Here is a 17,035-nt window from a genome sequence, read left to right on the forward strand (position 1 = left end):
CAGTGCAGTCCGTATGTATTTGGACGGATTGTGCAATTCCTCTTCTTTTGGCTCTGTACTCAAGCACATTTGATTTGAGATGAAATGCAAACTGTCCGCTTTAATTTGAGGGTATTGACATCAATATCGGCTGATTTGTGTAAGAATCACATCCTTTTCTGTACATAGCCCCCCTTCCCATTTTAGGGGACCAAAAGTACTTGGATGGTTGACTTCTCAGCTGTTTCTCAATAGTGTATTCAATCCCTTCCTTAGTGCAGGTATATATATAAAAAAAAGCTTTCAGTATCTACTCTTGATTCTAGGCTTTTGATTGCCTTTGGAGTCTCGAAGAGTCTTACAGTATGGACATAATGAGATGCATATTAACCTGTACTAGGTTGATTGCTATTGCTCACCAGTGTGTTCTTGCTTCCTAAAAATGTACCAATTTTAGCATGCCCAATATTGGCATTATGGCAACGATCGTTTTATTATAATTTTTGTGCCTCATGATTTTCAGCCTGCTTTACTGGCATTTAATTGGTCCTCCTGTTGAGAGACATCAGCAGACTCCAAATTCAACATCCACACCTAAAATTAGCTCTAGACTTAGCTTTCTTGTTCATGAACACATGAAGCTTCAGTTGCCCAAGAAACAGCTCAGAAGTCAACTGTGCGTAAAACTGTCTGCATATATTCATCATTTTATTTCCAATCCAATGTGCTAGCATACAGAGCCAAAACAAAAATTGTATCACTGTCCCAATTTAATTGTATATCGTGAGTGTACTGAAGCCTGTTATTCCAATCTCCTCTGTATGCCAGTTTAGATTATCTTCTCTTCAGTGTGTAGTGTTGTCTGAAGTCTTTCCAAAAATACAAGCTTTCATATCAAACAGGAGGGAGGGGGGCAGTATATCATGTATTTTCAGTGAATTAACTGCATTATTCTATCAGAACTTCCAAATAGTGTAATCTTCCTCCAGATTTCTAAGAATCTTCTGATCTAATCAGTGTTTGAAATTCTGCCAAGAATGATATGAGAAGGTTTCGTTTTTGGCCTCGGTAAGGAGGTTCAGAAGGAGGGGAGGGGGTGGTTGTGGTACTTTGAGGGACTGAGGACCCCCCCTGAGCGGGGCATTCCAGTGTTCTGTATTGTCCATTCCCAGTAATACTGAATAGCTCCGCTTCAGTCCAAGTTTACAGGGGTCACAGCTCTCATGTCCGATAAAGGAGCCCTTGTCTGAGTCTTCAGTGCTTGTGTGGTCACCATGACCATGAGGTGGGAAAGCAGGAAGCAGGCTGTCCTGAGGCATCGCCAGCAGTTCAGCAGTCTCCTGGAACTCATTGTCATGCGTGATGAATGTGGGGTCAAGAAATGTTTCTATTTCTGTGTTTACGTAACATATTTTAGAACTACATGTTCTCCCAGAGCGATTTATTCACGGTAAGGGAGCATACCAATTGGAAACCCTTGTGAATGTGGCTGTGAAAGTTGTTGAAATCTTGCTATCATCTCGGATCTTAGTTGCTGTAACTGTCACGTCCTCCTCCCCGATGTTGTTCACTGGCATTTGTCTCGATGTGAGTTTGAGGCCAGGGCGAGTTCGACAGCTGAGCTGGAGCTTTGGAAATCTGAACTTTTTCCCCCAGACAGGCTGCGGGATTGACTCACCTTGGTCTACGTGTGACAGTTATGTTACCTCATCTGTGGCATAACTGCTTCTGGATTTTCTTTTCCTGGAATTACTATGACTTTGCCTTGTTCCTCCAGGCATGGAGGCCAGGTACATCAGTACAATGAGTCATCACTGTCTCCCAGTGACATCATTGCTCAGTAGAATCTCATACAAATGGTTTTGACTTTGGCATGGCTGTAGGCATGACTACCAACTGTTATTGCTATCCAGACATACAGGTTTATGTAAAACATAATTTACTGTGTAAATTGCCTTGAGTGTAACATTGATGCGAAAGTTGTGCGCACAAATTTTACAATGGATTTTCACTTTTCCAATTTCCCATGTCATCAAAGTGGAAATTTCTCTTTGGAACAACTTAATGGTATAATAATATAATAATGGTGACAAGGTCTGTTTGAAAATCCAGCACTCCACATAATAGCTTAGCATTTCTGTGAAAGCTCTGAGATACAATAGTAAAAGTGTATAAAATTTTGTGATTGCCCCTGAGGTGTTAATACAGCAGTCTCATAAAAGCTGCGTCGCTGGGCTCCAGCACTTCAACATGGAGGCCAAGTCTGAATCTCTACCGGAAAGTGCCTCGGGATTGCCTCTCTCCTATTGCAATATTTCAGGGATCTCCACGCGTGGCATTTTCATTGTGGCAGTAATAAAAGGGACGGTAAAAATAGAGCCGGGATCTGGTCTCCTGGAGGGTTTGTCACGCTCTCCGCTTCCACCGCCCAGAGCCCTGTCAGGCGAACAATCCCTGTCTCATACGTTCCCTCCAGGGAGCACTCACAACCCCAGCACAGAGCTCTCAGTCATTAGCCCCTCCCCAGGCCTGACACCCAATGAGAGCAGGGGATGTTGGCGCTTGCTCTTATTCACAATCCTCTTGATTAAAAACGATGATGAATCTCAATGAATTCCTGCAATTTCACTAATCCTTTCTCACTTTTAGTACTCCAGAGGTTTAGTCGTTATGGATTTGAATTTGGACATGCTCTTGACTAAATCTGCAAGTAATTTAATTAAGCATACTGTAGACTAGTGACTGGCTTATGGCACTATAGGGACAATGGGGCTACATTTCCAAAGATTCCACAGGAAACTTCAGTGACGTTTACAGCACCACACCTAGCTCGACGTCTAGTTACAGTAAACCAATACTCTGTAACACCAGAAAGCGCCAGAAGCAATAAAACTTACCGTGATAGGCATAAAATCTCAGGACAACGCATTGTCCAACTTCTTCTGGCTCTATGCCAAGCGCTCAGATGTGGAGCTAGCACTCTCGCATCTTTCACAGAGTCCCGACAACTATACTATATATATATATATATATATATATATATATATATATATATATATATATATATACCAACTACTTTACTAGGAACATTTTTATTTTATTACACATTATATTACATTAATGGCAGAGTGACGTACAGTTGATTAGACTAAGCAGGAGACAATCCTCCCCAAGAGCAATGCAGGGTTAAGGGCCTTGCTCAAGGGTCTACACCGGGATTCGAACCACCAAACTTGCGAGTCCCAGTCATGTACCTTAAGCTCTACGCCACAGGCCGCCCTACACCTACTTATTCATGCAATTATCTAATCAGCAAATTGTGTGGCAGCAGCGCAATACATACAATCATGTAGATATGGGTCATACGGGATCTCCTGGGATTTTCACACACATTAGTCTCTATATTGTATATCGAGATTTCCAAAACGCATTCGATAAGGTACCACATGACAAACTCATTATCAAAATGAGGATGGTAGAAATTGTAGGAGCCATTTCGAAGTGGGTTCAGAATTGGCTACGGGAAAGGACACAAAGAGTAGTAGTAGGAGGGGCCTTATCCAAGCAGGGTGTTGTGGGAAGTGGAGTCCCACAGGGATCGGTGCTGGGGTCACTGCTCTTCCTCATTTACATAAATGACCTAGACATGGGCATTGAAATTAATTTAGTTAAATTTGCAGATGATACAAAACTAGGAGGTTTAGCAAACAGTATAGACTCTACTAAAGTCATCCAGGAAGACTTAAACAGAACCCAGAAGTGGGCAGAAACCTGGAAAATGAAATTCAGTACAACTAAATGTAACGTTTTACACATGGGAAATAAAAATATAAGGCCGGATTACTTCATGGGGGGTACAAAATTGGATAGTGCTCACGTGGAAAAAGACTTATAGTCATAGACTTATAGTCATAGTTGACCAAAGTCTTTTGGGTTCTAGTCAATGTGCAGTAGCAGTAAAGAAGGCCAATAGGATGTTAGGATTCATAGCCAGGAGTATTGATTATAAATCCAAGGAAGTTATACTCACCTTATACAATACTCTTGTTAGACCACAGTTGGAGTACTGTGTGCAGTTCTGGGGACCACACTATAAGAAGGACATAGAGGCACTAGAAAAGGTTCAGAGAAGGGCAACCAGATTGATTCCATGTATAAAAGATAAGAGTTACCAGGATTGACTTAGGATGCTTAATCTCTTTAAGTTTAGTAAAAGGAGGCTTCGGGGGGATTTGATTGAGGCTTTTAAATTCAAAGGGATCAACAAAGTGAAGTATAGGGGATTCTTAAAAATTGATTTATTAGTCCCATTACTATTGATCGGCGCTATTTGGCAGCCATCTTGAAAACATTCAAAACCATTTCAGATGGTTTTCTCAATGTCAAAACTGATATTCTGAACCATTTCAGAGGACAACAAATGTGTTATGATGAAATTTCATTGGGAAGTTGACGTGTCATACATAATGCTGGTATCTCCTCATAAAAATCAAGACAAGGATTGAAATATTTTCAAAATTGCTATTTCTATGTCCCGCCAAGCCTCGTACATTACATGGATCAAACTTTCTGCATTAGACTTAAGAGAGTTTATAGAAAGTGTATAGTCTCCCCAGACTTATACAATATTTTTACAATTATTTTTTTGGCCCTTCCCCTCAGTCTAGTGGGTGCTTTAATCATATGCATTAACATTTTTTATCATGTAAGAAGAGTCATTTTTCTGAGGGATTTTGTCATATGTCACATCCTTAATACTGGAATTGGCCATATATAGTGCATACCACTGTTGTAATGTGTAGTCATTTGCATTACTGTTGCATTACTGTTGACCAGTCTGGCCCTTCTCCTCTGACCTCTCTCATTAACAACATGTTTTTGCCCGTAGAACTGCTGCTCCAACCATCAGGTTATCAATTATATTTCACCAATAATATTGGTCATTTTAATTATTAATTGAAATTCAAATTTTTTTGTTAGATATTTTAGATAGTAATTTTATGAGACCGATTACTTTACTGCAGTTATACTGCTACACCCACATAATTGGTGCCATACATGATGGTTATTAAAACTCACAATTCTATATGCAGTAGAGGCATATAACAGGACCAAACCTTGCCTGTTCCCCCTGGTATGCAATTGATGGACATTCCTAATTACGGGTGTCCCACAAGATGGTGGGACACCCGCCTTTGTCTGTGTCTCTTATTGGAGAGTGAGGCAGGGCTCTGTCTACGTCACAGTGGTTTGTGGTGGGTTCATATGGGGCTGGGCTATCCAAGGTACTCTGTAATTGAAATTCATAGGTCACCTCAATGGTCTTAGTGCAAGCCCAGCAGAAGCTGAACTGACAGGCATGTCTGCTTTGGTTTTATCACCCTCCACAAAATTGTGGCAGCGTGACTGCATCAAGGTAAGAATGATAGCAACCATTCCTGTGATGTAAATCAACAGAAATGGTCTCATGCACATTTAAAGGTACAATAGGTAATTTCAGAATCCTAACAGTCAAGAGAGGAATTGCAGCAGCAAACACCCTCAAACCACAACACTGCTTATCCCTTCCCCTTCTCTGTGAATGCGCTGCTGTTGAAACGCCATTGGCTGTGGCAATTAAAACCCATTTTTAAGCAATGACCTTGAATTATTGTACAACTGTACAATGTTTTGGAGTGTTGGTGCGTCAACTGTATATTTGAAACCCAAATTTAAGGACTATAAGCACTGGCGTCTACACAGGTGAGTCAACATGCCAGTGAGCCTTTTTCAATGATAGGAAGGGATTTACAATGGTCTAATAACAGTGTTTTAACACAGAAATTGTACCAATTGTCCCTTTAAGTGTCTCACCAGGCCTACTACAGTCAAACGGTTCCAAAGGTAGACACAGATGAAAGGGGTCATGGCTCATGGGTGAGCGCTGGCCCTTGTCTGCATTACATTATCTTTCCCTCTGCATTGAAACTTAATATATACTGTATATTATTAGTATATGAATATATAATATATTTAATTACCAGAGCTGCTCACATAAGTCACTGGTTCAGTACACTGGCTAAAGGGTATAAGCACCGCAAGAGAAGTTTGAACCTTGTGTACCTGCTCATTGATCACTACACGGCACTGCTGCCTTTGCATTTGACAAACAAGCTGTTCTTAGTGACTGCAAAGCCATTGAACACAATTGATAGTAAATCTGTGAGCCCATTGTTGAATATTCATCATGTGGATACTGCTCTGCTCTGGTACCCAATTACACCATCCCTATGCCCAGAACAAGGCTGTGAATTATGAATGGGGTCTAGGCCTGAGTTGCATGCAGAATCAGGCCAAAACAATACAGAACTCCTGAACTGAGGTCAAATCTCCTTTCCAACTGGGCGAGGAGATGAAGTCTCTATCTCCATATAAATGGAATTTCAGCAGTGTTTTAAGACAGACTTATGAACTGACAAGAGCTTGTTAACTTGGACCAGACTTTCTTAGCCTGATTTATTTTTGTTTGATTAAAAATAGATTAAGAAGGAGAGTACCAGCTGCAGATAATACATATTTTTTTCATTGTAACATGGTAGTGTTCTTTTTACATGCGCTAATGCAAGTATGCTTGCCAATCCATAATATAAAAAAATAACATATTTGATACCTTCTTACAATGGTATATTTGCAGCAATATCGATTCAATGTGTTATAAGCCATTTGATGGTGTCAGGTGCAACATTTCCGCCACGTTTTCAAATGTGATGATGCTCGCACGAGAACTTGCATGGAGAACGTGAAAAATCAAGTGTAGAAAATCCACAAAGCATTTTAAAATGAGTTTTGATATGTTGCTCAATATTACTGTGTCAGACAACACACTGTAGGTTGTTTCTAGGGCACTAGGCAGTCTTCTTTCTCAAAAATACACAACTGCTTGATTATTTTCTAAGAAAGATAAGCAATCGACATGCTCTTAGTAGCTAATAGCTTGATTTTTAATGAAATGCTGCTACTTGGAGTGTGAAAACAGACTTTTGTGAACGCCAGTGACCACAAATGTCAAATCCACCAAAATAGGAAAATTGAAATAATTTTTTACAAAGCCTTATTTGCATACTGGTGAAGCTTTTGAATATCATAGCTATGAAATCTAAATGAAGCCATAATAATTGTATTGCATTGGAATCACAGGTATTCTTGCTTTTGACCACAAACGCAAAAATGCCTCACTGGATGCCAGAAACTTCTGTATACAAAACCTTCACTGCACAACTGTCTTTGCCAATTGAAAACCATTAACAGCAAACTTATACATTTTATTTAAATGTACACTATATACTGTGGACTCCAGAATTACTGGCACCCTTGAAAAAATTAAACAACACAGATAATAATCTACATGTTATGTTCAAACATAGTATAGGAAAACTACATCCTGTACTTTTATTTCAATACATTTATTTTCATGTTTATTGAGTAATCTCATTCTTTCTGAAAACCATAGGTGTCAAAATTACTGTAAATAAAATTAAACAAAGTCAAATTAGCAATACAATTGGACTCTGTCGAAAAGAACTATAATGTGTCATTCTATCACTTCCTCTTTCACTGGAGTATAAAAATGAGGTAACAATGCAAAATCTCTGTCACCCATCACCATGGGAAAAGCCAAAGAGCTGACCATTCAGAAGAGACAGATGGTAATTGACCATCACAATACATAAAGTTAAACATAACACCTAGCACTGTAAGGGCAATATATATATATATATTTTTAACATATGGAATGGTTGCACACTTGCCAGGAAGAGGTTGCAGGTGCACATTGACCCCATGGACAGTGAGGAAGACTGTGAGGGAGGCCATAAAGAAACCAAGCATCACAGTTTAAGAATTTCAGAGATTAGTTGCATCTTGGGGTCACCTAGTCTCAAAAAGCCATAGAATGACACCTCCATACTAACTTTGGAATGGTGGCAAGAAGACAGCCCTTTCTGAGCACAATAAACAAAACCAAGCATCTGGAGTTTACCAAACATCATTGGAATGATGACTGGAAGAGAGTGCTATGATCAGATGATACCAAAATTGAACGTTTTTGCCAGACATACCATCGACATGTTTGGCAGCAAAAGAGGAATGCATACAAGGAGAAGCACCTCAAATATGGCAGTGATGTTTTCTAGATATTTTGCTGCCAGTGTTCCAGGGGCACTACACCAGGTACCAGGTTTTGGCAGAGAATTGGCTGTCTCTGCTGTGAAGCTTTGCAGATTGCACGGTAGGAAAATGACTCCAAACATACATGAAAATCCACACAGAAATGGTTCAGTGAAAACAAAACCCATGTTCTGCAATAGCCATCTCAGTCTCCAGACTTAAATCTCATAGGAAACCAATAGTCTGAACTGGAAAGGGGGGTTTCCATAAATGCAAACCCAAGGATATGGATGATTCTGAATAGTTCTGCCTGGATGGTCAAAAATCCATCCAACACGTTGTTCTCCATCATCATCACAAATTATATGAAAAGGCTCTTGACTGTCATCTTTGGGGGTGCCAATAGTTTTGAAACCTATTTTTTAGGGAAATGCACACTACTTCACATATTTGAAAATAAAGCTTACGTCAATAACTATTATCTTTTTGTGCATATTTATCAAGGGTGCCAACAATTCCAGAGCCCACTGTACAAGTATACATTTGCTATTTTTATAACCCAGTTTAATCATGAGACTCTTCTAAATGTTACCAATGTACTGCCCTAGCAAAATAATTAAATTAGTCACAGTAAATCATGATACGAGTAAGGATTTGTGCCTCCAATTTCAAATCTTTGCTTAACCCGGAGTACAACTTATCCACTGTCAACCAGATGCTTTCCCTTTTGTAGGATCATATTAAGCTCTGGTTTAAACACATTTCTGCCTTAATCGATGGAAATCGAAATGCTGTCTTTTTTATTTTCTTTTAGAAGAGGAAAAATGTGCTCCATGATGACAGATGAAAAACTGGAATAAATACATATTAAAGGGATCCTTTTATCCCTGAACTGAACTTTCTGGCTTTGCACAGACAGATTTTATAATCATAACATTTATTGTTCCTGTGATAGAATAGAAAAAGCTATATTTGGTAGTGATTCATGTGTCTCTATGATGTCTATTCAATATTTTTGAAACGGGAATTGTGCACATATAAGTCTAAGTTTGTTAACAAGAATGTTCCAGTAGATCTTTGTATTTTGTAAAGCTGACAGTTGAGGACAATGCAAATTAACTAGTTTAAATGTGAATGAAGGCACAAACTTGCCTTACCATGACTACATCCCCCCCAAATCCCACTCATGGAAATGATCAATTCCAGAAAATGGCAAGATTTGCAACTCATTCAAATTTCACCAACTAAGCAATGTGAAAATATATCCATCTGAAACTTCAGTTGAAATCCCAATTAAGCTCAGCATCTGATCAAATGCATGAGTATAAATGTAATACTATGACTGATCTTCTATAAAAAGCAGTATTTTATCAAAGCACTTCGATTTATTATCTGGTTGCAATATACAGTTGTATGTGAAGTGACAAGGATGCAAACAATCTAAAATGATCCATGCAAAATGAGCTCAAAATCAGAAACACAGATCTGAAATGGCTTTATATCATATTTATTATACATGATCACACAAATCATATTCCAGAAGCACTTCATATGCAATTAAAATATTAACTACAAGGTGGTGAATCTTAAGTGGAACACAGAACTGATTCCTGTTTACAAACTGGATCCACGTGGTCATAAGGCCAATAAATCAATCTGATTTATATATTCATCATTCCATCGTATGCAAAGAAATGTAAGAGATGATAATACACTGGAATCTAAAATAATTTTAAATGAATGAATCCAATTACAAAGACCTACAATCCAGCAGACTCAGTCAGGATATAACGGTGGTATGCATTTGAACAAATAAATTCTACAGAGCAGCCCCCAGACACAAAAGACAAACTTGTTCCCTCCAAATGAGATCATTACTTCTCTCCCTGAAATAACCTCAAAGATAGATGCGAGAAAAAAAAAAGAAAAAGGAAAAATGGCTGGATCAGACAATACTCCTATCTCGGGACAGAATCAGCTGCGAGTATAGGATTCACTCCAAATTCGGCTGTAGTCACTTTCCCATATGAATATTACACCAAATAAAGGAGGGATGTGGGCAATGTACAAGTCATGTGCTTCAATATGAGCACTCTGATGAACCACTCTAAATGCTGGATCTAATAATGAAGTCAGGCTGCTTTTGACATGCCTGGTTATTCTTCCCCTGCAAGAGATCTTATTGAAGGAGGCAGAGATGTCCATTGTTTAAATGATACGCAGTTTATTCCCGAAGGACCCATAGTTGACCCAAGCATCAAAATCCACATACATCAAAACACAGAAACATTTACTGCAACATTCCACAGCATCAGGATTTGAATGCATGAGTTAAACAGGATGTCTAGCTGGCATTGATCAATGAGAGTCATTAGTTGCTATGGTTATGTCGAGGGGGGGAAATGAAATGGAGGATATGCCCAAAATAGATAGGAAATCTGCCAGTGAAGTTGTCAAAATAACCACGAGGCAGATAAAGTTTCTCCTGTTTTCTTGTCAATTCACAGGGCCTCTGTAGACTGTATCTTGGAATTGAATAAAGCTAAAGAGAAGCTAAACTAAACTATTGGATTTACCCCCATTCATTCTCACATCACAGAATATTCAGTGTCATCTTACCTCAGTCAGTTTTACTCAGGGAGCGCATTTGATCCAACTTATACTTATAAACTCTGATAGGGCTACACTACCACCGGACACTGTTCAATTGTGATTTAAAAAGGAATATTGAAAATATCATTTTTCATGCGGACCACTGAACTGCCTATGGAAGCTGTAATGAGGCAGGTAAGTGGAAACGATCATAAAAAGGCAAAGAGAACCGTCCTTGGAGCACCTTTAGGCCCACCATTACAAAAAGAAATGTGGCACAACAGACACTACCAAACTCAGACTGAACCAGACTACCAAGCTGAATAACTGGACAAGAAAGCCAATTGTCTGAGAAATGAAAAAGGCCAGCTGACAGAGCTCCTTGGCTGAAGTAGAAAAAAAAAACAATCTCTTCAGAACTTGGCAGATTTTGGCACCTTTTGGAGTGACAAGACTAAAACCACTCCTGAGAAAGAAAAACATTAAGCCATGATCCTGACATTGTTTGGAAGAATATTTTGTGGTTTGATGAGATTAAAGTTGAGGTCTTTAGTGCACAAACCAAACACAGCAGTTAAATCCCATTTGGAGCATATTTGTGTAGATGAGTGGAGGAAAAGAATCCTAATTCTAAATGTGCAAAGCAAAGGTTATGCTTTCTTTGCATCATGAATGTGTATAATTTAGTGTGTTGGTGAAGGGAGTAATATTTCAATGCAAATATTTAAAATTTCAGGTGAAAACATTCTGAAGGTACCGTTTATGTGTGTGTATACACAACATACATACTGTACACACAAACAAAACTATGTCAAGGGGATTAATGTATGGCCAAATGATGAATATGAATATTATTTCATAGAGTAGGCAGCCTAACAGTCTGGAACTAGATTGGTAAGCATCCAAGAGCTCATAATGTTATGCAAATATTGAAATTGGTGCAACTTGGCTCTTGAATTTGGGTAAAAATGAAGCCACAATAAATCAAAGGGCCCCATGGCTTCAGCATTGCAGTAGACTTCATTAATCTGATTAAATATATTTTCCTTCATTTAGTACATGGTTTTTGAAATTGTACAGACCCACTAACATCAGCGATTTACAAAGCTTAAGAAATAATAATACAATCTTGTTAATTACATATCACATTTATATCAATCATGATGGCAGACAATACCTTTCCGTGTTTCCACGGAATTTTGAATAAAAAAAAGTCAAATTTAGATTTTCTAAAACTAAAATATGCCATAAAAGACATTGAAGATCTATGCAAACAAATAATTTCTCCCAGGCTATACAATACATTTCAGACTTTTCCCACATTTTCTTGTATTATGGTTCCGTTATACATTACAGATATTGGATATTAACATATAACAGCAAACACAGAAAAATGTATTTTTATGCCCTCCTTTCTATGTTTTATATTTTAAATTGCAATATACTGACATGATTGTTGTAGCTAAGTTTATCTCATATCAAAATGTACTTGCATCTTGTATTTTCACTGCTATTAACAGACATAAAACTGATTCCATAAATGTTTCATAAGAATAAAACTGCTCCCTCTTAAGTAATATAAATGATGCATAAATCATCCAAAAAACATATCAAGACAATGTTATTGTGAAACAGAGAGTACGTTAACATTTTGTCTTAATCTCATTGTCACTGTTCACACTAAGGCTGGCAAATGTCATTTTAGAATTGTATCCTAGATCCTAGCACCAATACAGACTTAATGCCGAAGGTCTGTTGATTTGCATTGACATACTGAATTCTTATCATTTCCAATTTCTAATTTGGCTGGTTGCATGCACTTCAGGCACTGCTCGTTCATGTGAAATACTCATTAAAAAATATATGGGCAGGTGAAACTGACAATTAACACAAAGAACTGACAATTACATTATATTTTTCCTTTTATACCAGCCGTGTACATTTCAGTAGCTTTTCATTATATTTTCAATATTCTAATGTTCTCCTGCACATATAAACACACACAGACACACACACAACCACACACAACCACAGAGCCGTTTTCTGACGAGTATGGTCAAAATATGTTCCAGCAATCTGCGGAACCTAACAAAGCTTCATTTTATCCTCCGGTCCGGCATTTTTATCATACCAGCTGATCTGGGGCCCCAAAGTGATCAAAGCTTAATATTGTGGCCCCTATGGCCCTGTCCATATAATAAGCAATATATAATATATAAATAAGCATGTGTAAAAGCACTGCTTTTAACAAAACTCTCAGACCAGAACCAGCCAAAATGCTTGGTGACAGAAATGTGACAAACAAATACCTAACCTACAGTACTTATCATACTGTATGGGTAGTCAATTAACCAAATCATCAGGAAAGATATAAGCCTTTACTGTAGCTCCAGTGTTTTCTTTAATATACCAGCAATCTGTTGACCATTGTGTTATAACACAGCCATATCATCTGCCTATCCCTGTAGCATCACAATACGACAGAAGAAATTATTCTTACTTTGGTTTTCAGGTCTTTCATTATTCTAAACAAGCAGTAGATTCATAAGACTTGAGAACTGAGAAGACCTCTTTATGAAAAAGGTAATGTAAAATGTATTTCTCAATTGATGTTTTACATAATGCGATACATTCTTAAATATTCCTTGAAAAATATATACACTATAAGAAATATAAAGTAATGATATGAGAACATCAATATTTGGGTATTGCATAATGCTGTGCAGTATTAAAATGAAAATTAGCAACTTTGGTCTGTCACCTAAAGACACTCCCATAAGCTTTCACTGCACCATGATGACGACTGATCATACGATGAAATTTCAATTTAAGCAGACATGCCCACAATCAGCCTTATGCAGCCAGTGGAATGCAGCCTTTCTCCAGCTGAGTCACTGCACAGCAGGAAGTCGGGGAGAAGGTGAGGTCAGGGTAGCTACTGGAAGGACAGCAGGTCAGGGCAGCTACTGGAAGGACAGCAGGTCAGGGCAGCTACTCGAAGGACAGCAGGTCTGGGTGCGGCTCCTCATTGTCCACGCTGGAGGACCGTTGCCTTGGCACGCCTGAGTCCACTGAACCGTTGTCCAGAAGGTCGTCCTCGCCCATGCTAATGCGGATGTCGGACTTCCCCGGGCAGGGGGTGGACGCCATCCGGCCGTCCGGGCCTCCCAGCCTCTGCCCGGGGTCCAGGGTGTCCTTGTGGATGAGGTCAGGTACAGAGAGGAGGAGCTGCGATGGGCCCTCCCCGTTCTTCTCCTTCGGCTCCTCCAAGCCCAAGGCCTCCGGTTCCCCCGGTTCCCCAACTTCCTGTTGAAGGGCACAGTTAAGAGGGGGGGTGGAGTGCCTCTCTGGCTCCCGCCCCGTGTCCTCTTCCTCCTCTGGCCGCTGCTTGGACCTGTCCGTCAGGACGAGGGGGGCTTTGAGGGGTGAGGACGCGCAGGGCTCGGAGGCCTCAGGGCCGGCCACCACGGGCGAGGAGGAAATCATCATGTCCTGAGTGGTTTTCAGGGCACGTGGAAGGCGCTTCTTGCTGGTGGGAGGGGGAGGGTCCAGTCGAGGGAAGGAATCGAGCGTGACGTGGCTGTATTCGTGAAAAGAGAGGGAGAACATTTGAAGGGGGCAAATAATCTATAATCCAATCTAATAATCCTGTATCTTCAAATGGCAATTAAATTAAATTGACAAAATCTGAATTAGGAAAAACTGCGACACTAGTACTGATACAAAAAGACCTTAGCAGTCTTTGAAGGGTAAGCAATAGGTTTCAAAAGTTCTCTAAGCTCCAACATTAAAATCAAAGAGATTTATGCCTTTCTTATTTAAAATTCACCTTTTTTTGTTGTACAACTATTCCAAGACAGGACAATGGAGAACCTTCAGGCTGCCAAGCTTAGTTTATGTCAGGACATTAAATTTCACATTAACACCCATCCCAAACCATTACAGATGGGCATAAAGGGCAGGTGCAAAACAAGTCTGCAGATAAGATTGGGGGGTTCAGGAGATTCACCTGCTTTCGGTGGGAAAATGATGAAGGACTGCAATCTGAATAATCTGAATGTAAATCAGTGTGAATTATGATGGGAAAGGAAATGCTTATGAAGCCCCAGACTATTCTAAGAGCACCTCTGAAATATGATGAAATATGAATAATCATTAGTGCTCCAGCCTAACAAGTAAACCTGGCTAAGACTTTGACTGCTGATCATTTTAGGCAGCAATCAAAATGTATCATATGAAGCACAGGTAAAACAAATAGCTAGGTTAACTGTCACATTTTCCAGAGCCATACTCTTCTTCATAATTGTTGTACTTTCCTCGTAACTCTGATGACCTTATAAAACTGCCTCTGTCGCAAAAGGCAAGTCTCAGCAAAAGTGGCTGAAATTTATGACAGTTCATAATTGCTGAAAAAGCGGATACAGCGATTCATTTTCTTGACAAGAAGGAAGCTGAGCAATATGGTTACTGAGCGAGACTTGTGCTGCATAGCAAAAATACTTCGTTATTCCCATAAATTATTTCCCATTGGAAAATTCATATATAATGGACTTAATTTGGTGTGTAAATCAATGAATTTGATTAACACGTTGTTTGTGACTGAGAAAATACCAAGTGAATGAATGCTTTGTATTTGTGTGCTAACCCAATAATTACAGTGACTGCAAATCAATCTACAGTATGTATAATGTTGTCAGGTAAGCATGTCTTTTTAGCTGAAGCACATTTTTGGAGTGCTAACGTTTGTAAAAACTGTGAAAAGCCCCAAGGAAATGGCATGATCATATAATTCCTAAATTAACACGACATGCAGTTAGTTAGCTTTGTGAACAACACATCAGGGTGTTGATGTAATAGTCACAACTATTAACTACTGTAAGAGGGTAGGGCAAAACCCGGGTCTGAATCACCAGGCTTCCAAAGACTCATTCATTTCTGAACCATGACAAGGCACATCGCAACTTTGTGGTCAGACAAAACTAGTTCAAACAAGACTATAACCCTGCTCTGCTAATAGAACCTATGGTCTGTCTATAAACCAATAATGATTGGTCTTGTTTGAGGATTCACACACTCACTTCATTATCATATTTTCAGGGAATTCAGCCAATAATATAAGGAATATCTGGTTTTAACTTATCAAGAGTAATGCGACGCAATAGGTACCACCTGTCTGTTTGGTGGAGAGACCTGCTCTGTGGTGTTGGGCGATTACCTGTTAGCTGTGATGCACTGGGAGTCACTCTCCACGCAGGTCCACACGGCTCCCACGTTCTTGTTGACCTCTGTCACGCCGATGTCCCCCAGGCTGCTGGGGTCCTTCCGGCGTAGAAGGTCGTTCACCCGGGCGCCCATGGCCTTGCCCAGGTTGAGGGCATTTTTCAGGTGCTGACTACTGCCAGACTTAGGCCCACTAGCCCCAGGGCCATCTGCTGGGCCTGCTAGTCCCGAGGTGTAGCCAAACGAGCGGCGGTTCAGGGCTGGGGCTGACTTGGCTGTTTGAAGCTTGGTCTGACACGCAGCGTTTGAATTCTCAAACATGCTTTGATCAACTGCAGAGGACAAACAGAGGCTTTAAGAAGTCTGAATGTTTAGTTTACCCAGAAGAAATGAAAGGGTGTCACAGTCTGTGTTTTATATTCATATATTCAAGACAATGAAAGGATTTAAATTACTGTCAGACAGTACAGATGCAAAATAATGACAGTGCAGTTAAAAAACCAAACAGCAAATACCACACATGCAAACCACATTTAACAAACATGACAACCTTATTATAAAAATGTGCACTAGTTTTTTTTTGATAAAAATGACAAATACACAGCAGCATTAAATTAGACAATTATTGAAAAGCTTACCTCATGGATAAAATAATTTCTCGGAAAGCATTTAGGCAAGACATAAAAAAACACATTTTCTCATGAATGACAATGTTAGTGAAACCATTTCACTTAACATCCAAATGTTAAACAGCAGCTAAATAGAACATGAGACAGTTCCAGGCAACAGGCAAAATACTAGGGTGATCAGACTATTGACTTAAGTAAGGCCCAGCTCATTTCAATGTCAGCTTGTTTGCACTTTTGTTTGTTTGTACATATTGACAGATCCTCTGCGAGTCTGGCCTTTTGAGCATTGCTAGAGTAAGCTTGCCAAGTGTGCTTTTGCTTATTAAATCCTGAGTTATGCTCAACTACAGTGCATTAATTAAAGCACACGCTGTTTGTGATCTTGACTATTTTTTCCTCTATGATATAAAAGCTACAAAGCAGGGGAGAGAAGTCTCTTAAATCACACCTGAAATGTGTTACTGCATTTT

General features: G+C 39.4%; 1 protein-coding gene across 1 annotated transcript; it reads right to left on the bottom strand.

Moving 5' to 3' along the window:
- Positions 1-9,615: 9,615 nt before the first annotated feature.
- On the bottom strand, positions 9,616-16,835 carry LOC133127748 (uncharacterized protein C1orf226 homolog). Its single transcript, XM_061240885.1, has 3 exons — positions 16,575-16,835; positions 15,932-16,268; positions 9,616-14,296 (listed from the first exon to the last, which is right to left on the bottom strand). Exons 2-3 carry the CDS (start codon positions 16,255-16,257, stop codon positions 13,708-13,710), a joined length of 915 nt encoding a protein of 304 aa, XP_061096869.1. The 5' UTR covers positions 16,258-16,268; positions 16,575-16,835; the 3' UTR covers positions 9,616-13,707.
- Between the last annotated feature and the right edge of the window lie 200 nt (positions 16,836-17,035).

The sequence above is a fragment of the Conger conger genome, chromosome 4, assembly GCF_963514075.1.
Source record: "Conger conger chromosome 4, fConCon1.1, whole genome shotgun sequence".
Taxonomy (NCBI): Eukaryota; Metazoa; Chordata; class Actinopteri; order Anguilliformes; family Congridae; genus Conger; species Conger conger.

What these genes read in the sequence shown, in the direction of transcription:
- LOC133127748 (XM_061240885.1), bottom strand. Translation starts at nt 16,257, where the DNA reads ATGTTTGAGAATTCAAACGCTGCGTGTCAGACCAAGCTTCAAACAGCC. An exon ending in CAGTGCATCACAGCTAACAG is followed by an intron (nt 14,297 to 15,931) that starts GTAATCGCCCAA and finishes TCACGAATACAG; the next exon opens with CCACGTCACGCTCGATTCCT.